The 24,355-nt window shown below is 35.7% G+C and overlaps 1 protein-coding gene across 7 annotated transcripts in view; it reads right to left on the bottom strand.

Annotated features, from left to right (window-relative positions):
• The window catches only part of LOC149786090 (baculoviral IAP repeat-containing protein 7-B-like), a 71,350-nt gene that overhangs the window by 16,625 nt on the left and 30,370 nt on the right, over positions 1-24,355 (bottom strand). For 6 of the 7 annotated variants that reach the window (XR_016424871.1, XR_016424870.1, XR_016424872.1 and 3 more), the window contains 2 exons: positions 10,453-10,989; positions 8,004-8,237 (listed from right to left, as the gene is read on the bottom strand). Coding sequence is in view for 4 of the 7 variants with exons in the window: in XM_089976389.1 (XP_089832515.1) it covers positions 8,004-8,237; positions 10,453-10,989 (771 nt within the window). In the remaining 3 variants the exon portion in view is untranslated. Of the gene's footprint in view, positions 1-8,003; positions 8,238-10,452; positions 10,990-16,999; positions 17,216-24,355 lie in introns of those variants that run through there. The other variant, XM_089976391.1, reaches the window with a different exon arrangement.

Raw genomic sequence — 24,355 nt, forward strand, 5'->3', positions numbered from 1 at the left:
GGCAAATTACATTTTTGGTATTTTGTAAACTATATGACCATATCTGAAAACAATACAAATCTGATTCAGCAATGCAGGACTAAGGACCAAGTTTTCTCACTGTTGACAAAGAAGAAAGGGAAAATAATTTCAGAGATTAGCAAATGGCATCTGGTCAAATTTCTTTATAAGAGATTAATTTTTTATGTCTGAAATGCAAGGCAGTCTCTGTTTATTGTTCTAGCTCACAAAGTACTTGTTGTTGCTGCAGATACAACATTTGTAGACACACAATCAACAGTCACAAGGTATGGTGGGAAATTGTATATTATCACATGAAACTAAAAGGATATATTTTTCACATGTGAAAATACAGGATGAAAAAATATGAAATTTATTTTACCAGTAAGTCTCTTTATTTCACATTTAAGTATATAATAAAAATTGAGTATTTTCTTTGTCTCATGTTTAATATTTTGAATAAGAACTGTTTATAAGAACATTTAAACTAAAACAAACATGGAAAACAATGAATAAGGAAGGAAATAAAGATATCATCAATTACACAAGTAAAGTGTCAATGCCAGGAAAGAAACAAGATAACTCATGCATCCTGCAGATAATGAACAAGTACTGTACTGCATCATCCAATGATACATTTAAATCATTCCTCCAATTTTGGTTTTGCAAATTGTCTAAATAAAGAAAATAATAAAATGCTATTTAAATTTATTGCAGTAAAATAGCAACAAAATTGCATTTATTCACAACTACACATTCTGTATTTAACTGGACAAACACAATCAATTATCCATAGGAGTCATACACCTGAATACCATGTTGATTCACTAATGTGTCCCTTAATTTTCTGGAATGTTCTGAATTTTGTATATCTTCAGACCAATTGGTCTACCCCCAACCATCTTAAACACGAATAGCTAAAATTTAACTTTCTGTGCCTTATTTAAAAAATACATCATTCATTAATTCATACTGTAAAAAAAGTTTGAAACATTATGTTCTGATCAGCTAAATTGCCTTGGTCAGGTCCATAAAATTATGAAGCAACCAATAACAAAACATATTGCTGTCAAAATGTGGTCTTCATTGACAACTAATTTCTATATCAATGGTCACAGAATAAGTCCTACAGATAATGAAAGAATCATGTATTATTAGTAACAATGATAAACATCTGAGGAAAGAAGGATAATACTAGAACTGGGTTCTCTCGAGTTCACATGTAAAGGTCAACAGCATATCTGCCAAGCTTCCATACAGCATTAGAATGGGATCTGAGACTCAAAATGTGTGCTCTGTGGTCCTGGGAGTGGGGGATGAGAGCAGTGTGAGTGACCCATATACCATATGTCGCACAACTGAGAACAAGTTATCTACTAGCATAAGCTCTATAGAATAGGAATTAAAAGAATATTTTTTTGGTAAAAGCATTTAGTATACTGTACTACTAAACAAAACAAGCACTGGTGTACACACACACACACACACACATATGAAAGTTATGTTCCTAAAACCCAAAGGACTGTGGAATATTATATTAACTTGTACATTTGGCTGCAGACTGCTGTTCTCAATAGTGCTTTGGAGGGTATAAAGGAAAAGTGTTATTAGTGTTCATCTCTGCACTCATTAGAGACTTGAAAGTACTGTATAGCTGAAAAACACCAAAGCTCTTGTGACTTACTATGTAGAAAAATGCTCAAAGCTCTTGTAACTTGGTCTGTAAAAAGTGTTTAAAGCTCTTGTGACTTGGTTTGTCAATGATTGTTTAAAGCTCTTGTGACTTAGTCTGTAGATAATTGTTTAAAGCTCTAGTGATTTGGTTTCTAGATGAATGTTTAAAGCTCTTGTGACTTGGTTTGTAGATGATTGTTTAAAGCTCTTGTGACTTAGTCTGTAGATAATTGTTTAAAGCTCTAGTGACTTGGTCTGCTGATTGTTGTTGTTGATGTTGATCTAGGGTTTAACGCCATTTTTCAGCACAAGATAGGCTATACATGGCGGCCAGTATAACTGGTGGAGGAAGAACCCTGGAAAACCCAGGGAAGAACCACCGACCCACGAGAAGCTACTGGCAGGCTTTCCCACATACCCACGCTAGCCGAGCCTTGGACTCGAACCCACGCAGACAGAGGTGAGATGGCAGTGATCCGGAACGGTGAGCGCTTTAGACCACTCGGCCACTCGGGGCCCCGACTTGGTCTGTAGATGAATGTTTAAAGCTCTTGTGACTTGGTTTGTAGATGATTGTTTAAAGCTCTTGTGACTTAGTCTGTAGATAATTGTTTAAAACTCTAGTGATTTGGTCTGTAGCTGAATGTTTAAAGCTCTTATGACTTGGTCTGTATATGAATGTTTAAAGATGTTGATCAGTTCTAGTACTGAACTCTGCAGTTGTACATTATCCTGATTCAGGTCCAGAATGGTTAATATCAATATGGTGTTTATGGTGCACAGTATGTGCCAAGTACAAAATGCTACTGTTTGCTGTTACATTTCACGAAGTCAAACTCTGTCAAATTTAGTTCTGATGGGTTATTTTCACTTTTCAGATGGCTAATCCTTCGAAAATGAATCACATTTCCACATGTACCATTACATTAACTACCAAAATGATCATGTTTTGCATTTTATGCATGGAGTAAACTCCAGCTTTAAATATACATCACTAATAATCACCAGCTAGCTAATAATCTTTAACAAAAAAAGCTAAAACATTTAAATTCAAAGCAGTGAAGTGTGATACTGTTTGTTTCTTCAACACTCATCTCTAATCTGCCTAACTTCAAATGAATTGGGTTGTTCACTTTGTGTATTCAACCTATGCAAATTGGCCTAATGGGTTTGGCCACACCATGACTATATCAACACATATAGTGACACTTGCTACAGTCAATCAATTCAGAAATATGTGGAATGTTGGTTGTTTATCACTTACTGCCTTTACACTGTAATAGCCTCTATGACAATTAAATGTACAAACTGCCCGGCCATGACAGTTTTACATCAGCATTAAGCATAAAGGTATGCAAATCACAACAGTTTACCTTAACTGGCTACAGGTTATCATCATTTATCATGGTGTCAAAGGAGGGTGTAAACAATTATGTCTTTCCAATGACACATTTTTATAAGGCAGTTATGCAACAGTACCACTTTCTTTTGTCTTCCATGTATGTCAGAAAGAATAAAAACCAAAAGAGAATGAAATGAAAATTAGAATACATGTACCTTGCCACTAAAACCACTCAGGTGGCCTAGTGGTTAGAACATCTGCCTTAGATGAGGGAGGTTGCGGGTTTGAACCCCTGCTGAGTCATACCAAAGACTTATAAAAATGGTACTAACAGCTGTCTCACAATAGTTTTATTAATTTTGGTTATACATACTGTGGGTATGGTTTCGAAAATATACAAATCCTGGATACATTTTTCATTAATATTTCCTGATGGACAAAACATGGTTACAGACACTACAAAAAACTAGTGTCCATAACCTGAAAATATATGTAAAAGTTCTGGAGCCATTTTTCAAAACTGTAACCACATCAAATTAAAACCTTCCATATCATTAGTATTGCATCATCTTTGGCTGAAAACATTCCATGTTACAGTTGATGCAACAATTTCCTTATGCAATATTGCATCCAAGTAGTACATTCCAGTAGCCTTGGCTTCAACCGAGTCACTTAGAAGCATGGAGGGATTCCTCAACATAATTACTGACAAGAAATTATCTGTCAAAGTTGAAATAATGGTACATGTAATTATGAAAGTGAAATATTGTACCAATATTTTCTGCCGAGTCCATAACCTATATTAGGCAAATGAGATATAAATGTTTTATGTCATTATCATGCTTTTGTGTTAAACTGTCCTTTATCATACATATATTAAATACTTACGTCAATACTATTTGCTAAAATTAAATTTTGTTTGATTATTAAATTAAAAATAGCAAAATTTAAAGAAAAGTTAGAATAAAAGTAAGCTAGGACTATTTGTAGCTGTCTGTCTGAAGTCATGAAGGCGCAGTCCAGAAAACATATTCACAGCAGAAATTATTGACGCAGTAGAGTCTGAATTTCAAGTGAGGTATATGAAGAAGGTTGGAATTGTTACATCTGGCCTGAGATGGATCAACAGGACGTATCAAATGAACCAAAGGAGCATCTTGTTGGGACACCGACAGAGCCAGTTCTTGTCAGTGAATGGGGACATTTCAAGTTCAACAACAATGAACTCAATGCAGTTAAGAGTGAGCAAATGAAAATTCCCAAACATGTTTATCTGAAGTAGATGTAAGAACATATATTGTGCTCCCATAAATGATGGGGCCCTATAATATATGGAACTATGTACATGTCTACACCTGTTTAATAGGTGAAGTTAGTAATAAATGTGCAACAATAAAAAGTAATTTTTGACATGGAAGACAAGTACTTTCACTGTTTCACTTTTCTATATTTGATGTTATCCAATATGCAGTAGCGACCATCACCATCACGCAACATGATCAAGTGGCCATATTGTAAGCCTGAATGAAGATATCATTGCACAGGAAATATTTTGAGAATTGTTTCATTGTTTGTATATATTCATTAAACACTTAATTTCTTAACTTTAGCATTATACTGATAGCTTGTCGTTATAATTTTATATGAAAGGTTCATAATTTCAGTATTGCAAGAATGTTAATGGGCTCTAGTTAATAACAAATGTACCAATCTTCCAAGATTTCGTTATCCTTTTCAATTTCTGTTTAATAAAGGAATGAAAGAGATTACTTGTGCAGAACATGTCAAAATAAGCTTATTCATTTCATGAATTATGTAGTCTCCGTAACTATCTGGACCTTTGTCTGGTACATTAATTTAATACTTTTCATATGCAGTTCTGGAAATAGAACATGTGGTTGATTATTGCCTATAGGTTCAAACAACATCAAAGCAATATTTTCCATTTCCCTTGACCTTGTTAGTATATTCTGATAAAGGTATGCTCCGTTAAAATAGAGTTTCAGCAGGTGTTGAAGAGAGAATACGGGTTAATTCACCTATCACCTATCTAGTTACATAAAAGTTATTATTTTGTGTATAAGAGTTCAAGTTTGTTATATTACAAAAAATTAAATGTTCCAAGTGAAAACCATGACCAACTTTGCTTGTTATATTCACCATGTAGTGTCCATAACCAGAACGTACTTTACCTCCAGCAAACAAGAAAAAAATAAACTTGCCATTTTCTCTTCAATAAACCATTCAATTTTCTGAGGTTCAAAGTTGGTTTAAATTTGACCCCCATTTGCAACACATCTGGGCCAAATGACATGATTTACCTGGGCACTCAGCATTAAGAAGTTAGTGTTAGGACTGCTTGGCCTGGTGTCAGGATAATGTGACTGGGTGGGACATCATGCTAAATGTCTGTGGCATGATGCCCCAGTGCTAGACATCACTATAAACTGCCACAGTACAGACATCACAACGATATGACTGAAAAATTGTTAAAGTACATTAAAAATAGAAATCACATACACATATACACCCTGCCACTAGAGAGTGAAATTTAACTGACCATTACATATATAAACCATTCACAATGATCACTGACTGCACTGAGATGACTGCTATTTACAGGGTATTTGTATACTGTTAATTCAGACACCAATTTTCATTGTGAAAAATGACATTTTTATTTTACTTAAAACAACAGATTCATCATTTGTATTCAAATTTATGATCTGTAGCAACCACCAAACCTGCGAAAATTGCTACCTAACAAAAATAGCAAGTTCACTGTAGCAAAATGTTATGGAACAGAGTGAATCAATCAGTTATGATCATCTTTATATAAATGTGACTCATTTCTAACTGTATGACATTGTTTTATCCATAACAATAGTGGCATTTTTCTAGAATGAATAACTGACCTAGAATGCAGTTTGAAACAATCAATTTGAGGGGAAAAACTTGGATTAAATTTTGTTGCAAATAGCCACAATGGGGTATACTACATAAATTATAAGACCTTTCATATTGACATTAAATCTGGTTATAATGGAACAAGGGCTTAATTTTTTCCCCTAAGCATCTGTAAAAAAAAAAAAAAAAAAATTCCCTTGCACCTAAATTATATAAACTTGTTCTGGTTTGTAATCAAATGAGCATCTCAATTACTGTTTGATATTTTGCTTGTTTTCTTAAGTTGGAATGATAATCTTGTTAAGAATATCTGAAATAAAGTCACACACCTTTGATCCATTTTTTGGTTCAAGTGGGTTTGCCAACAGGTGATCCCAATTTTATTATTCCTCAATATACAGTAATCATTCTAAATCTCAGCCCCTAAAATCACAAAAGGGGCTCTTCACCATCTGGTTAAAAATAAATGTGTAACTGTACAACTCTATTAAAGCCTACATGGCCTAATGTGCATCTTCCATGCATGCTAAAAAAGACAGAACTTATGGAAACAGAAATTTGAAATTTGACCACCCAATCCCCCTTATTGTACCAAATATAAATCTATTTCCTGAAATACACTGCATTATAGGTGTTGAAAAATCTCTAAAATTCAACTCACCTAGTCAAGCAAGCAGTAAGAATTTCTACTTGCCCAGAATAAACTCTTTCTCAACTATCAAGTATAGAAATAGAAATGTTGCCAATTTTTACAACTTAAATTTAATTGTGTGAAAGGTTGTTTTCCAGAACTTACCTGAAAGTGAAGCATTTTATGAGCCAGATAATAAAAAAAAATTGAAAACAAATTTCTAGTTTTTAAAAAACGTGAGTGCCTAAAAAGAATTTCAGACACAGGCTCAAGGCATGTGACTTCAAAAATACTACTTGCCCTTGCTTCAAATTCACTTGCCTGACATGACCATATCTTTTTTATATTATTTTGACACACCTACATCGTCCAGAAAAATTATCAGTCCCTTATACTTGTGATATTGTTCATGAAAATGAACTCTTGTTCACATTCTATTGAAAAGAGGTGCACAACTAATGAGATTTCCAACAATTTTACAATTTCTGCCTGCTTAAGTAATTCTGAATAATTGTGGCATACACCTCTGCTCTTGCAGTCCCTGACTGTATACCTTCTAATTTGCCTTCAGGGTGATGTACATACTGTGTATTTTGTCCATATCTGTAGATATGAGTGTTTGTGGGCCTTGGAGTAGTTTCATTTTCAAATCACTGCACATTTCTCTGTCAAAGTTGAAACTAGAAATGAAGTCATTGGTCCTTTTTATATCAATCAGTACAAACAATGGCTTAAAGATTCATAATTAGTTCCTGTAATAGTACACTTGAGTGTTACAATTAGAGAAAACACTTTCACTCTGTATTAATAGAATCAGCAGCTACCAACTCATTGAACTAAATGGAGTAAAATATAATGCAATGATCCCAGTTCATTTAGGGTGAAAAACATTGCATTGAGGGCTATATAAATTCCCCTAAACTTAGCTAACTCTCAAACAATTGAATAGGTACCACTCAAAATGTTTAATCAGAGATATATTACTAGGTCAGGGACAGTTTATTTTTATTCATGCAGTACAAGTATGTGTCAATTATAAATATGAAGGTTTCTTTCAGGCAAATCAGATATTTTTTAGACACAGCCTCATGGGACAGCTAACTCAGAAAACTTAGAATATGGGATGGTTCTGATCAAGATTTAGAGGGGTCCCAATTACTGGGTTATCTGAATTTCTGAGCTCTGAAAGTATCAACTTTCAGTGAACACAGACAGCAATAAGCTTCACAGAACATCATTTTCATTAAAGAGAAACAGTGACCATCCCTAATCACTCAACCACCAGTCATTTTCACTTGCCAATTTGAGTCAAACATATGCAGTTTTATGCATTTGGAACTGATCTATGGAGTTTTGAGTGTACAAAAAAAAAACTTTTCATATCCACAGAGTTTTAAACTCTTCATCTCTGTTAGATATTGACCACTACTTTATGAAATCTGCACTCACCTCCCTTTCTCTGTTTTTCCTCCATTATTCTCTTTATTAGCTCCTCATCATATTCTAAGCTTAGAGCCTCCTGGAACAAGGGCTGTGTCTCAAATGCTTTCCTCAGCTGCTGATTTGTCCTTGCAAACTGGCACTGTGGAAACCAACGTCTGTGTTCCAACCAAATATTATCATCTTTCTCCCAGTTGCGCAAATTCCCACCACAGTAAAAGCAGTTCACACTATCTTCACTTCCTAAATTCATAGAATGGTCATATTAGCAGTGACCTACTTGTACGTTCCCATTAGAAATAAAAATAGCCAATAGCTATTAGCACCCCAGAAAAAATGGCTTCTAAATGTTATCAATCATCTTTATTGTCTACTGCATTTAATTCTTGGTCACTTGTAAAATTGAGAGTCATGAGAGATAAGAACGTTTAGAGTAATGACTTTGGCTACTAAAAGAATCTGATTAGTGGGTATGTAGTCACACAATGCAGACACCATTGTACACATGTAAATACAAAATGAGTTACTTCCACTGGAACAATAAATCATGCTTATTCCAAGTCAATGACTATCCCAGATGCTTGAAAATTTGAAATGAAGGAGTTTTAATAACAAATAAATGGAGTTATTGACCACACTATAAAAACTACTGGTAAGTACATGTGCTGATATAATTGCATATCAAGAAGGTAAAAATTTAAAACACAAGTAAATAAAAATTAAAGGCAGAGAAACTAATTTATTATTAAATGAACAATATCATGAAGAAAAAAAGAAATGTGTCCATAGGATTCAAATGCCCCTGCCTAATTCCTAATCCTGGTTTCGGTAAATTCCACAAGTTATTTTAGTTAAATGTGACAGACCTGCACAGATATTGCTGAATGCTAAATGTAAAAAAAGGCAGTATTCACACTAAGTTTATAGTGTCTATTAATATACTATGGCATCATGTTCCATTCTAAATCATTTCTTCTTCTTTTGTAATAAGTGTCTATTACATGATCAATCTCATGTGTACAGGCAATTACTGAACTAATGAATTAACCTAAAATTTCTAAGACATTAAAAGTATCACATGTCAACATGTTCCAATATATCTATTGTACTACAATTCAATCACGACCAACCTTATTTTAATATAGGTATCCTATGTATCTGTTTTCATCGGATTTTTTGTGTTGTTGTTTTTGTTGATTGTTCCAGTGTAACTCAAAAGATACTCCAAACAGCCAAATTGAGAGCTGAACTACAGCTGTCCAACTTTTAATAAAAATCTACCAGGTACCCATTGATCCTATGATCAGTTACCTGGATACCTGATCAATCAGAAATTGTATTAAATATGTACAAAATAGGCCCAAAAAGAGATGCAATACTTGGTGTGCTGTTACCAATGCTACTAGTGCTGTCCATGTCTAACAGTACTTGTGTTAACGCATTCAGCAAACATTTCACACAGATTGCACTGAACACTATTTTCATTGAGTCACTTAGCATACACCAACACATTCAATGTTTTACCCATTCTTAATTGCAAAAGGTAATTGATTTTAATTTGCTGCACTGTCCTCTTCTTCCCTACATATCAGACTGAAGAAAAAGTTAATGGCAGTCAATGCTGAGTCATGTGTACATGTGCAGTAGCCAATATTCACACAACAGGAACCTTGAATTGTATACATTATTAATTTATTCTGTGTCTCACTCACTCCTGACATTGCCAGATATAATTGTCATCTGAACTTGGGAACATTTTTTAACAGGTACCAAATGGGTACCTGATGGCTAAGTTTTTACCTGGGTTATCATCAATGGGCGGGTATCCATTAGCAGACATAGTAGTAACTACCCATACCTGGGGATGACTATTCCCCAAACCAACAAGCCATGACAACTACAAAGCACTGTTGGGCAAGTGAAATTTACTGTATGCAGCCTAATTCATACATAGAAAAGAACATGTTATCATTCTTGAAGAACTAATAAGTGAAACTCTGAATTGATGCCTCAGGTGTATTATGGGAAAATGGTTGTCACTGTACTCTCCAATTTGTTAACCTATTCTATTTCTTCTCTAGGGCCTTCCCCAGATGAATACACGCTATTAGAGTATTAAAATAATATTGTAAAATTTCAAAGATCATGTTAAGCAGATGATTGTTCTCATTAATTCTTCAGCAAGTTTCTTTACTTCTTAGTGATTGATTAATTTCCAGGACAAATTTTTCTCTAAAACTAATTTAGCGTAGAAGAAAGTTTCTGAAAGAATTAAATATTTATGGAACAGATTGCCTTTTGCCCCATCATCTACAAAGATCACCTCTTAATTTCACCATGACCTGAGATTTTTTTTGTATTGATTTATAAAGTCCTGATTTGTTTCTTCTTCATCTTTGTATTCTTATTTCTTGTAATTTATTGTATCCTTGTTATGACATATTCAAATCCATTTTACCAGTATAATAGAAGCCAGCTTCTACCAGCTCTTTAGGTGCTTGATGAATTTCTTTAGGCCAATTACTAAATGTGTTGAGTCGACTTTCTGGCAATCCATATTCTGGATGCTTGGGAACTTCCAACTGTCTTGAATGTGGAGATGAATGAGAATTTCTGGGTGAAATCTGTTTACTTTTTCTGTCAATAGGAATATTACCAACATTTTGTCCACACAAAAAAGGACAATTCTGACTGAATTTTCGGTGCTCAACTTCAACAACATCTCCTGGTTCCCAGGATTTTAAAACAACACCACAAAAGGCGCATTTGACTTTATCTCCTGAATGAAGCGAATAAAATCCATATCGTGCTAACTCTTCAGGTTGTACAGAAATAACTGGAAAGTGATGAAAAGATGTAAGTCTAGCTTTTTCTGATTTAAACGATAATCGCTGTTGATAATCATCCTCAAGGCAGTCTCTGTCATTAGGATAGTCCACCTGATCTTCACCCTCAAGGACAGGCATGGATGTTTCCTTCTTTATAACCTCTTGACCTGAAAATATAAAATTGAGATAGTAAGAAAACAATAATGGGCAACTCAGGCAAATATATATATCTCAAGTATACAGTTATGAGATACTTCCTAGATACTTAATTGAAAACAAAACATTCAAAACAAATCTCCTGAGATTACTGAAAAGCATTCAAAATGGGAAAAAAATTAATTATAAACAATTAAAGAAAATACAAAGCACCTATGTCTGCATATTCTATATCTGTCTTAAGATGGTAAATCATGTTAGCAAAATACAGGGTCCACAATGGAATGACATTTTTGAGCCAAGTGACTTCACTTCCTGGTCACAATAAGACAAAAGTGGTAGGAAAATACATGTAGGGAGAGTGGCATAGCAAGGTCACAACACTAGCATCAGCTGCCTTACGTTCCCATCCTTGATTGCTGTGCCATTTTTCTCATTACCTCATTTCCTTTGTGTTTTTTTAGATCTTTGTATCATCTACTGGGTCACCAGCATTCTTTGACAATGACAGAAAGTGTCAATTAATATCACTGGACAACAAATTTTTACAAAAGTCATGTTACTGAAATAAAATTAGTCAATTCTTATCAATTTTTATGTGCTGAACACGAATATGACAGTCAAATTGCAAAATTGGCTCTAGTTTTTTTGTAATCTGCAAGAAATTAATGTTTACATAACGAAATGCATTCCAATAGTAAAAGGTCAACTGTAATAGCCTACCTATAAAAAATCAAGTCATTGACTACATCTTAGATTTCTTCGCCTGTCTCTTGTACAGCTGTTCGGGAGCATCTCTGAGGAGTGTCCAGCAGTAGTCAGCCAGCATTGTAGTGGACCATTCTCCCTGGTATCTTTGTTCCATTGTTGCGATATCTTGATGAAAACGTTCGCCGTGTTCATCACTAACAATACCACAGTTGCTAGGAAAGAAATCCAAATGGGAATGAAGGAAGTGAATCTTTAGAGACATATTGCAGCCAAGTTTCTTATACTTCATCAACATGTCTTCTACTAGTTCCTTATAGTTTTCTGCCCTAACATTTCCGAGGAAGTTTGTAGAAACTAGGCGAAAAGCATTCCATGCTTGTTTCGCGTCACCTTCCAGCAAGTTGTTGAACCGGTCATCTTTGAAAAGCTCTCGAATCTGAGGACCCACAAAAACTCCCTCTTTAATCTTTGCTTCGCTGAGTCGAGGCAATTTTTCATGCAGGTATCGGAATGCTGGCAAAGTCCGGTCAATGGCTTTCACGAAGTTCTTCATCAAACCTAGTTTGATGTGAAGGGGTGGTAGCAAGATTTTCTGAGCCTCAACCAGAGCTGGGTGTTGGATATTCTTCTCTCCAATGGCTACATTCTGCCTGTGAGTCCATTCCTTCCTCATGTAGTGCATTTCCCTTGCTCGGCTATCCCACTCGCATAAGAAACACATGTATTTTGTATATCCTTGCTGCAGTCCCATTAAAAGGGCAACTACCTTCAAATCACCACAGAGGTGCCAGCTGTACTTGTTATACTCAATGGAATTCAGTAGCTGCCTTAAGTTATCGTATGTCTCTTTCATGTGGACAGCATACACTACTGGAATAGATGGAAGAATGTTTCCATTGTGCAAAAGCACAGCCTTGAGACTCAGTTTCGAAGAGTCCACAAATAGTCTCCATTCTTGTGGGTCATGAGTGATTTTTAAAGCATTCATGAGGCCCTCAATATCGGAACAGAATATCAGATTACTTTCCTTTCTGAAGAAAGGCTCCAATTGCTGGTGGCGCTTTCGATATGCAGTAATTGTGACATCTTCTTCTAGAAGATTCCATTGTTGGAGTCTTGATCCTAGCAATTCTGCCTTGTTCTTTGATAAGTCCAAATCACGAATCAGGTCATTTAGTTCTTCCTGTGTTATTCTGTGTGGGGTTGATGATGCACCACAGTGAAAATCTGGATCACTGCATGCTGATGGACCAGGAGAAGAACAGGTCGACTCACCTTTGTCTTCGTCAGATGAATCAAGAGAATATTCTGCTGGAGGTTCTGGAATAGGAAGTCCCTCACCATGTGGAACTGGTCTCAATGCAGACGGAATGTTTGGGTAGACTATTCTCGACTTCTTTCGCTTCGTTATTCCGCCGGAAAGAGGAGGAACCAAGCAGAAATAACAGTCATTTAGGTGGTTGCTTGGCTCTCTCCACACCATTGGGACTGCAAACGGCATTGATGACCTTTTGCAATTCAACCACTGTGAAAGCTGTGTTGTACATGTAGCACAGCATATATGCGGAGCCCAAGGCTTGTCTTGGTCACCAACCTTGCATCCGAAGTAAAGATGATATGCCTTCTTCACTTGAGAATTGATACTTTTCTTCTGGTTGGCAAATGTCACTTCCCCACAAATATAGCAAAAATTGTCCGCGGTATTAACACACTTTCGAGGCATTACTGTTCTTTATTGTACGTAAATGGATAAAATAATAAGTTTTATGTAACAGTAGCTTGAACTGTCTCGCACAACGTCTAAAATATTTTAAATGCTGAACCTATCTGATTGGGCTTTATATAGTACACTGCTTACGTCAGCTTCAGCAGCCGCCTGGCATTAGTATAATAGGCCTACACATGTATAGTACACTGCTGACGTCAACTTACTTCAGCAGCCGCATGGCATTAGTATTGCATTGCATCAGAAAATGATGCAATCAACTGTGGATGATGTGAGCATGATGGTATTATGCAATGTTACATCATTATTCCGGATGTTGCTGCAGTCCTACTGGAGAAATTTACACAGTGAAACATAGAAAATGAGGTATATGAATATCTTCAAAACGAGAGCCAATACAAATTTTTCACGGTTATATTCGTGTTCGGCACACCAAAATACTACAGATTAGGGCCTTTTCAAGTCAGTAATGATTTCACTGTTGACCAGTGTATCCAGTATTCTCTGACAGTGACAGCATGTGTCAATTAATACCCAGCATTCTCTGACAGTGACAGCAAGTGTCAATTAATATCTATCCAGCATTCTCTGATAGTGACAACAAGTGTCAATTAATATCTATCAGCATTATCTTAACATCCAACATTCTCTGACAGTGACATCAAGTGTCATTTAATATCCAGCATTCTCTGACAGTGATAGCAAGTGTCAATTAATATCTATCCAGCATTCTCTGACAGTGACATCAAGTGTCAATTAATATCCAGCATTCTCTGACAGTGACATCAAGTGTCAATTAATATCCAGCATTCTCTGACAGTGATAGCAAGTGTCAATTAATATCTATCCAGCATTCTCTGACAGTGACAGCAAGTGTCAATTAATATTCATCTAAGCTACTGGAAAGTTTTCTCACACACCCACATTAGCCAAGTCAGAGACCTGAACCAATGCAGACAACAGTGAGATGGCAGTGATTGGTAAAAGCAAGCCCTTTAAACAACTGGTCAACATGCTCCTCTTTTCAGATGCTGGATTTGTTTACATTTATAAGATCGGAAACCCACACTCATGATTTCTGAAACAGCAAAAATAAAAATAAACCTAGTCAGAAAATAATCAAATTTTCTAAAATGGACAAAAATATAAAGAACTTTTCATTGGATTATTTTAAAATAGGAAAAAAATCTACTGTTTGCTACAGCTAAGAATATACTTAAAACTGTACCATACTCATTAATGTTGACACTTTTATATCACCAATATTGTATTAATTAGGCATGTTTTATTGCACTGATTATGCTTTTAAAGAAAAGAAAACATACAGATACAATTGATAATTGGTCAAAGTTCCAATAATCCTGAAATAAAATTTAAAAAATTAATATACATGGCGACCATAAATGATTTGTTTTTATTCTATACTTTGACCTATCTGACACATCCAAATCTTGTGTCCTTTTTGTCTGGGACACAAGACATGGATGAACAACACTCATTGAATATAATAAATATTATAACAATATTTCAAAACTGTCTTAGTTTGAGCAAAACTGCAGTATGGCCTTGGTTTTGTAAACAACTGTATTAATATTTAAAACAGTGACAAATACACCCTCTCTACCTACTTTTACAAGACAAAATATGAAATTAACTTGCTTATCTTCACTAGCAAAATGAGTCTAAAAACTGACAGTTTATCCAAATTTTATGAATGGGATACAAATGCATAGAATTTTACCCATTTCTTCAAGCCTTAAATGTGAATTTTGCATGGGAATCTTGAAGACTGAAATATAACCGCAGATGTAAACTGTCAAAAAGGTCGATAAATAAATCATAGCAAAACTATATTTAAGCTGTTCTCCATAGCATATATTTTATGAACAAAATAAAGAAACTGAAGTTAATACTTTACTCACTATATGAAAGCATTCAATGACAGGACCTGAAAATTTTTCAACAAAGATGACTTCCCACCAGACACCCATACTTAAATATAAGCTGGTTGGCCAGCACAAATATCAGATTTCCTGACTAAATATCTTTAATAAAATACTCAGGTATTCCAGTTTAACATCTGAGTTCTTGTAAAAGGCAAAAACAAGTGACAAAATATATATTTTACATCTGTTATTTAATTACAGACAGCCTTAAATTTCAAATTTTCATCATGGCAAACATACTTATCTTAAACATCTGCCATCATAAGCTTGCTTGCCCAGATGGGATTTGAGTCTGAGTTATTTGGTTGCCCAGCTTTAATTTTAGGTTTGTCCTGGGACAATGGGACAATTGAATTCAGTTTCAGTTGGAGGTTATTGTTTATTCCAGTCCAGGGTAAACAACAGCCACCAACTGGACTTAGCCTATTCACTACATGACATAGAAGTATATAACTCCAAAACTCAATCCAAACAGGGAAGACAAAAAGCGAGAGAGAAATTCAACATAAAATGTTTTTTTTAAATGATCAGTAAAGTCCTTCAACTGTACATAGGAGAAAGGTTTGGAATGTCTCCTTTAAGTTCATACAAGTTGTGAGTGACTGAACATACAGACAGCATATAAAAATAAACATAAAATCAGCAGAAGGAGGGTCAGTTTCTAACCATGGGAGTCACCTTGTGTTAATTTGTAGAAAATGGGTGTTGACAACAGGTTTCCTTTTTTACAGAAAGAAACAACAGGGAATGCACCCTGACCACCCACCTTAACTGTCATAATAATGTTATCTATTTTTAACGAAGATACAAGTCATACAGGTTCAAGCTGGCATGGAGTTGTTATGTACATGTATATTTAATTTGCATTATTTGTTAGTTAATTTATTATTTTATTTTTTCATCTGCAATGGATACTTGTATTTTGAACTTGACCTTGTTCAAAAATAAGTTCACTTCTACCTGACCGCTCCAGTGGGCTAGTGATTTTTAGGGCTATGCTAGTTGAGGTTCCTGATCTCATCACCGCTACAGTAGACGGATTGGTCTGAGTATAAAGGGACGAAAACGTACACTGACACTCTTTTACTTATTTCTGCCTTTCGTAGTCGTACATGTAAGACCTCGAGGCTGATATTTATGTTTTGGGCGTCAGGCACTAAAACAAAAATGACATGTGCTATGTCTTACATTATAGGACTATGCCTTTCCTATCAATGCACTTCTGACTGTCCTATCACTTCGTCTTTACTTGATGTTTGACCACGCACCACCCGTTACTGAATAGTCAAGTGTGACTGCGTCAACGTATTTGTAGATGTTGTAGATGTTTAAAAAAAAATTTTAGCCTAAGAGTGGAAAAGGTTACAATAAACTAGAGTATTGCGGACCTTTTATTTGACACAGAATATCCATCAAACGCTGTCTTCCCAAAACTGCAGACAAAATTAAGGTAATGTGAATAAATGATACGTCTTCCTAGAGTAGGCCTACCACTAGTACTACTAGTCCTACATGTAAGACCTCGACGCTGGTATTTATGTTTAGGGCGTCAGCACTAAAACAAAAATAACGTGCTATGTGACACTATGTCTTACACTGTATGACTACTATAACTTGTAGTACAAATACTGTACTTACACAATCTGCCTCATTGATAGCCAAATCAGTCCCAACACCTTGCCGACTTCAGCAAAAGAATGCCACGCTAAGAAATGAATAACACATTTTCGCGTAATGGTACTACATCATTAATAACATCCAAAATAAAGTAAATAAACCGGACGTAACTTTCCACTATCAAAGTCACTCCCACTCTCAGTATTACATTGATAATGTTTACTCCAGTGAATTCATTCGGACCATCCCGAATATTTCTGCGAGACACAAATATGCATCGGACGGACTTGGATCACAATCAATTCGTAGGGGTAAAAACACGCAAAGAACTATTAAGAAGCACTAAGAAATATTAAGAGGCTCTAAGTGCTAAAAATTGGGAACTAAGAACATAGTAAAGCATTAAATTACCCCCAAAACGTAAATGGTGCTACAATAAATCGAGAAGTATAGTTAATACGGGTCAACAGATAAAACGTATTTTGAGTATTAGGAAAGACAACTCTGTCATGGCCATGCGCTTGGAGTAAATGTAGGCTTACTATTCTGTCAATATTAGATAATTATTCACCTTAATCGTCATCATTATCATCATCAACAACAACAGCATCATCACCACCACCAGAAGCAGCAGCAGTAAATATAGCATGGAGTATGTTAAAATGTTGTAAATGACTGTCTCGTAAGAGCCTACTGTACGTCTATTATTCGCATCATTTTACAAGAACAAAAGTATTTATCATCAAAAACTGCACTGTTTAACCACTCATACAATAAGATATTTGAGTCTTCATTTTCTTTCAAATATATTAATATAAATTATGTATTGATGTTTCAAGAGACACTAAGAAGCACTAAAAATTATAATTTGATACTTTGAACTTGTTAAAACACGTTTGTGAGCTTAAAAGTTTGCATAGTAATTGCAATTAATGCTTAACTATTGTTGACAGATTATGGAATGTAATGATATACAGTTTTCACGATATACCATGACATTAATTTCAGCAGTTGCAAAGGGGGCGCTCACCAGATAATATGTACTTTTGAGAGAGTGACGTATGTAAGGTGAAGTAGTTCGCATTTAAAACATGCACAGTGGAGAGAATGTTGGCATACCTCTATGTTTCATTAATGTAATGTGGATGATATTTCTTTTGGATATTGTACTTTTGGAAATTTGACATGATTTAAGCACACCGCTAACTAAAATGACTGCTCCCTTGTGTTAAAAAAATCAGTCTGAATTAGTCTAAAGTACACTATACATAGCAGCTATTAAAATAGGGAAAATGAATTTTGCCAGACTAGACAATACCAGCTTCTGAAAGTGCAATGAATGAATTACCAAATATATAAAATGTAAAAAAAAGTTATCGGCTCTTTTTTATACAATTTACCTCTGAAGTTCAGGAAGTGAAAATGACCAAGTAGAGCTAGCACTTTTTTTGAAAGGTGCACATTTGAAGTAAGGCCAAGCTGTATACTCTATAACCCATAGTACACCCATCAATCATACACCAAAATAAAGGGAATTAAACGTTCTTTGCATTATCCCTAATATATACAAGGTCTTTTTTAAGAAGCCAGTATAACCAGTGAGGAAAGCCGGGGAAATTCTTTTTCTTTAAAATCCTAACCCATGCAAAATACGAAACTGTAGAGCGCCACCAAAACCGCGAAACCGCGAATCTAACTCTCGTGCCATGAAAACCGAGTTCTCGTTGTTTCATCATATACATGTATTTGTAACGGTCGTTTCGGGCCTGAGGTGACAGTCGTTTTCTACCTAAAAGGATAGCCGTTAAAAACCCGTTCGTGTATATGATCAAAACTATTGCACTATCTCTCGAGTAAAAGAAAATTGGCCTGATCAAATTATGATTATTTATTGACGGATTTCAACATATCATTAATGACATCAATGTTTTGAAAAATAAAATATGTATTAAAAATGCATGCTACTACTACGAGCGAAAAGAAACGAGAAATATGTTCCAGAATGAAATAACTCAATAACTGTCTGTTTTTGTAACGCTGAATTTGAAAAAAAATTGTCATTTTCTCATGCCTAAAGTAGCTGCAACAATAAACTATTTTACTCAAAACATCTAGAAGGTTTGTTAGTAAGTCGGCGTTCTTTGATGGACTGAGAGAAAATATGGCCCTTTTTGCTTGGCTTGGGCTAATCATTACTTAAAGGGTATGATCAATCAAGTTTTGACTTACTACAAAATAAACAAAATCACGAATCTTTTGATGACTGAGGCAGAGAGCTAAAATAAAAATACGTGGATTAAACAAAATTGTATAAAGTCTACTGTTGTGTTAATTTGTGATCAGTTTGTAAAACTCTACTTCCATTGCAACATGCTCCTAAAAAGGGAAAAATAAGAACCACTAGCAAACCTGCATTTTGGCCATGCGGTTCATGTCACGGAAATTGTAGATATACCTGCATTCTTTGTCACTTTAGCAACCAGTAATATCACTCAAATTGTGAATCGTTGTCTAACGTAGATTTTCATGAATACACAAACCTGAATGCTGCGTATCTTTGCAAACACTGTTTTGCACTAAGGATCGGTTATTCAAATTATGACTACGCCCAAGGACTGCAACGACTGAAGCGGGTAATTTATTACTTAAAACTGTTACTCGAATATGAAGCACCTTACTATTCTGTCCTAAATGTACAAGATCACTGGCCAAATTCTATGAATTTTTTTCTTCCTTGTTTACCTCTGTTTCATACCTCTTTCTTTTCCTGTTTTTCTTTCATTTTTGTTGGTGCATATTTAATTTATTCTATTTTCCCCTTTTATTTTTATTTCTGTTCCTTTGTTTTTCTTGCATTGGATATTTTTTTACCAAGGCCGCCGTAACGTAGCACAGTGGAGTGCTATGGAATCGCTGGGTCTTAAAGTCAGCGACGGGGAATAAGTAAATGAAAAAACTTACCCATATGATATTATATTTGTCTATTTTATGTGTTTTGCTCTATATTAAAATGCAGATAATTTCCATTTTAAATCAAATGTCTGCAGGAAACGATCGATAAAGGTTCTGCAAAGAGACTATTATAATGCCAAGACACACACAAAACTACGAAGGCATATTCTTGCTCGGATGCGGGAGGTCGTGGGTTCGATCCCCGGCCGAGTCATACCAGAGACTTAAAAAATGGTACTAACAGCTGCCTCGCTTGGCGTTCAGCATTAAGAGGTTAGTGTTAGGACTGGTCGGCCTGGTGTCAGGATAATGTGTCTGGGTGGGACATCATGCTACATGTCTGCGGCATGATGCCCCAGTGCTAGACATCACTGTAAAACTGCCACATTGCAGACATCGTAGCGATATGACTGAAAAATTGTTAAAGCTACGTTAAAAATCAAAATCACATCACGTCACATATTCTTGTCCTAATTTTGGGAAATTAATGTATATGTTGCACAAAGTATGAATCCACTTGAAAAGTGGATGATACTTCCATGGCCCTCATTCTGCCACCTGTGCCTTCTACGAACAGAAACTTATTTGAGAGAATTAAAAGCAATTCAAATGTAACCATCTGTGACGGGGCGAGGCGCCATGATTGTGATGAAATTGAGACCACCAACTTGAGCATTAAAATATATGTTGACCGCAAACTGTTTAAACAACTCCATGTGTTCTAAGAAAAAGCAATAAATCGATTACAAAAAATTATAAAGTCAATTCAAGTAAATTCCGAAAGCCACCATAAAACAAGTACATTAACATGCTTCATGTTTTGACTCTTATATGCTACAATAGATTTGATCTCTTAGTTATTGACAAAATACGGTTTTCATGTGATCTGACTCTTCAGACATTTTCAGATATTATCAGACGACAAACTGGTTAACGATTTGTTACAGTGATATCGTCTTTAAGACGATATAGATTCGATTTGAGAATCTAGGTACAGCCATGTTTGCAACCGTAATATTCATGGGTGCATGTTTAAATTAGTGTACCCGCCAGTAATCCGGACATTTTCCCGAAATCAGCTGGTGATGCGTAACTAGTAACTTATGGCTGAAGGTTGCTTGGCACAAAGGAGAAAGACCCCAGATCAATCGAGCAATTCGGGAGAATTTCACTGCTAAGCGTCGGAGGGAAGATCTGTTAGACACTTCTGGCCAAAAGAGTGGAATTCCAGGATTTTCTGGTTGTATCAAAGATACGATCTCGTTGACCCAGCTGCTGCATGAAGCTAGAATTAATCGAATAGACCTAACAGTTGTGTGGCTTGACCTAGTTAACGATTACGGTTCAATACCCCATCAACTCATTGAGACAGCTCTAAATCACTACCATGTCCCTAACCATGGTGTCAAGAAGTTGATCGGGAGCTACTTCCATAATACACACTTGAGATTCTCAACTAATAAGTCGACAATTGAACTACATGCCAAAAACTGGAAAAGGGCAACTGGAGAGTGTTCCAAGATAAGGGGTGAAACATCAATAGCTTTGACAGGCGGTTGATGACATCTTTGGAAAGCAGTTAAGCCAAATGTATATCTACACTGTTGTCACGTGGTGTATATAAGATAAGTACACGATAATTGGCGTTATGCAGCAAAATACCGAAAACTTCGATATGGGATATCATAGAACCCGCGATATCGTAGAAACTACTGTGGTCCCACAAGCCCATCCAAATAATGTTTTTTTTTATATACAATAATGCAAAAATATCGAAACACGCAATATACCGCCCATCAGATACTGTAATTTTGGACAGTTAAAAGTCCTATTAACACTGCTGGGTCCCATTGGTAAGCTTTGCATAGGGGACCAAATATCCTAGCTAGTATCATTGTAGGGGCCCATCAGAAATCTTTGCGTAGGGGCCCAAATATCCTAGCTACGCCCCTGGTCCGAATCCTTATAAATCATATGTGAATCTAAAATACCTGAAAGCTCAACTCACGGTGAAGTTTTTGTCATTGGCTAAAGTAGTATGAAAATATAGGTTTTGCCTTTTGTCGCTTCTTGCCGGTCATTTTGCCAGTTCTCGTCTCTAACCCCAATAACATAGTTATCCCCTATGCAGGCTGTTGTCTTTGGTTCGTGTTTTTCTTTGGTCCCGCTTAGGAGGTGGAAACTCCAGGTGCAAACACACGTGACGTGAGTGCGTAAGTGGGGTTTGAATTGTACGACTATCTGTGTCCCCATAGGTAATGAATATGGCAAAAGCTCACTCTCATACTAATCTAGTTGCAGTGATTTAGGAAACGAAAATCATGCACAATGAAAGAGAGGGGGTGGGCAAGTCTATGGTGGCGATCAATAAACACGCTGAGGCTTATCTGTCAAGATTGCGTTATTGATTTTAATTATACTACATACAGAGGCTATGTATTGATTTTTACAGCAATGCCTACACACTAACAACGAATAATTGTACACTGATAACAGGCTGCGGCCGTTTGTATATACAAATGTCTGATACTCAAGCAATTTCTTTGAACGAGTTATTGCCGTTTCTAACAATGGAGTTAGTCTTCCAAAAAGACTACTATCAAAGAGGTTGGAGAAAATACTAAAAACACTGTATCGACTGAATTTGTCATGAAGATTCAATAAAGAAGCACATGTTATACGCATTCTCCGAAATATTTCCTGAATATACTGATAACGTGGTTAACTTGGGAGAGGTCCTAGGAATGGAACAGAATAAATTGGGCACATTTACGAGGAAAGAAAAATAAATAATTTTCAAATATAAAGCGTGAAAAAATAGTCAGAAAAGAAGAGGGGTATTAATAATTCACCCACTGAGTCTGAAACTTTTGACGATTTTAGTGATATCAGCTCCAGCAGTAATGATGAAGATGTTCAAGAGCAGAGTAGTTAAACAAACGATTTGGGGCCATTGAGTATAAGAATGGTATCCGAACTATCTTCTCTGCATTGGATATACAAGAAGTATTACACGGACGCAGAAGTGAAGAGAGGCATGCACCTGAAACAATTTGTAGAAACTATTGCTAAAAGCAACGAAGCAAAAACGACTGATGAAATTTACCAACGTTCCAAGAACATTTGTGTAATTGCATAAAAGTGCACTGTTACGACTATATGCAAGGTTCCCACGCTACCGAGGAATTGGGAAAAAGGTCGGGAGAAATGATAATTTATTTCCCGACCGTGAAAAGTCCTTGAAGTTCGCAAATATTGATGAAAGTCGGGAAAAACCTGGGAATTTTCCGCCACCACTTGACACCCGAAACAATCACGTAATTGAGTCGTAACTAAACTTATCGTGAGTTAAATTTATCGAGTTCTAACCAGAATATTCGGAGAGTGCAGTATAAATCATTTGGGTGTTTGCAATGAAACATATATGCTGTGTCAATCTAAACGTTCAGTGGATTATATTCATCCAGTGGACATTTATTTTCAAAGTCAGCTCGATATCCGTACCTTTCCTTACACGGAAGGTACGAAAACCAGTCTAGCATCACAAGAAGCCAATATGGTGGTAGCAAAGCGTAGCCGCTTGCCGGATGGCTTAGCAAACTTTAAACGTTGTTAGATCGAGTGTTACATGCATGAAATCGATATGAAAAGTACTTATTTTCTCAAAAATTGTGAGTATTAAAATTGTTATATCTTTAATCTGCTGAAATACAAGATAAAACTACGGCGTTGATGAAATGTGACCTGGTACTTGCGATTTGCATTGCTAATCGCATGAGTATGCAAATCTAACAACCCACATTTTCAAATGTTGTAGAGAAAAAATAAAAAATAAATTAAATGAAAGTCGTATACTGGTTGTAATAAAAAAATAAAAAAACGACAATAATAAAAAGGAAAGTAGCACTTGAAAACTGCCACGTACAATTTGCATCAATGAAGATTAGAAAATACATGCATAGAATTATGGCGGTAATCCTCCTCCATAGTAGTGAAATCCGAACTACATAAAAGTAGTATGGTCCAACGGAAGTTAGCGTTACTTTAATTTGAAACAATTTGAATTGATACAATAGGTACCAATTTGGTGTCAAACTTTCATTACGGAAAGACAATAGTGAGCTAGGAGAGCACGTAGTCAAGAATACCGGAAGTATCAAAAGAGAACCAAGAATCGGACAGATGAGTAAAAGAACCAACACAGAAGGGAAACACTCTCTCTTAAGTCTTTAATTTCATATGATGATAGTAACTGACAACCTCTTTAGGTCATTGTTTTGTATTTGTCGAAAGAATTACGTTTGAGTTATTGTCGATGAAATAGCTGAATCCGTTGATATTTTATTAAATTGTTACACCTTTCACCTTGAGTTATTTATACACCTAGACCGTCGGCATTGCTGACTGTGGGGCTCGGAACTATTT

This window comes from Sinohyriopsis cumingii, chromosome 12 (genome assembly GCF_028554795.1).
Source record: "Sinohyriopsis cumingii isolate HCF-2022 chromosome 12, ASM2855479v2, whole genome shotgun sequence".
NCBI classification, from domain to species: Eukaryota; Metazoa; Mollusca; class Bivalvia; order Unionida; family Unionidae; genus Sinohyriopsis; species Sinohyriopsis cumingii.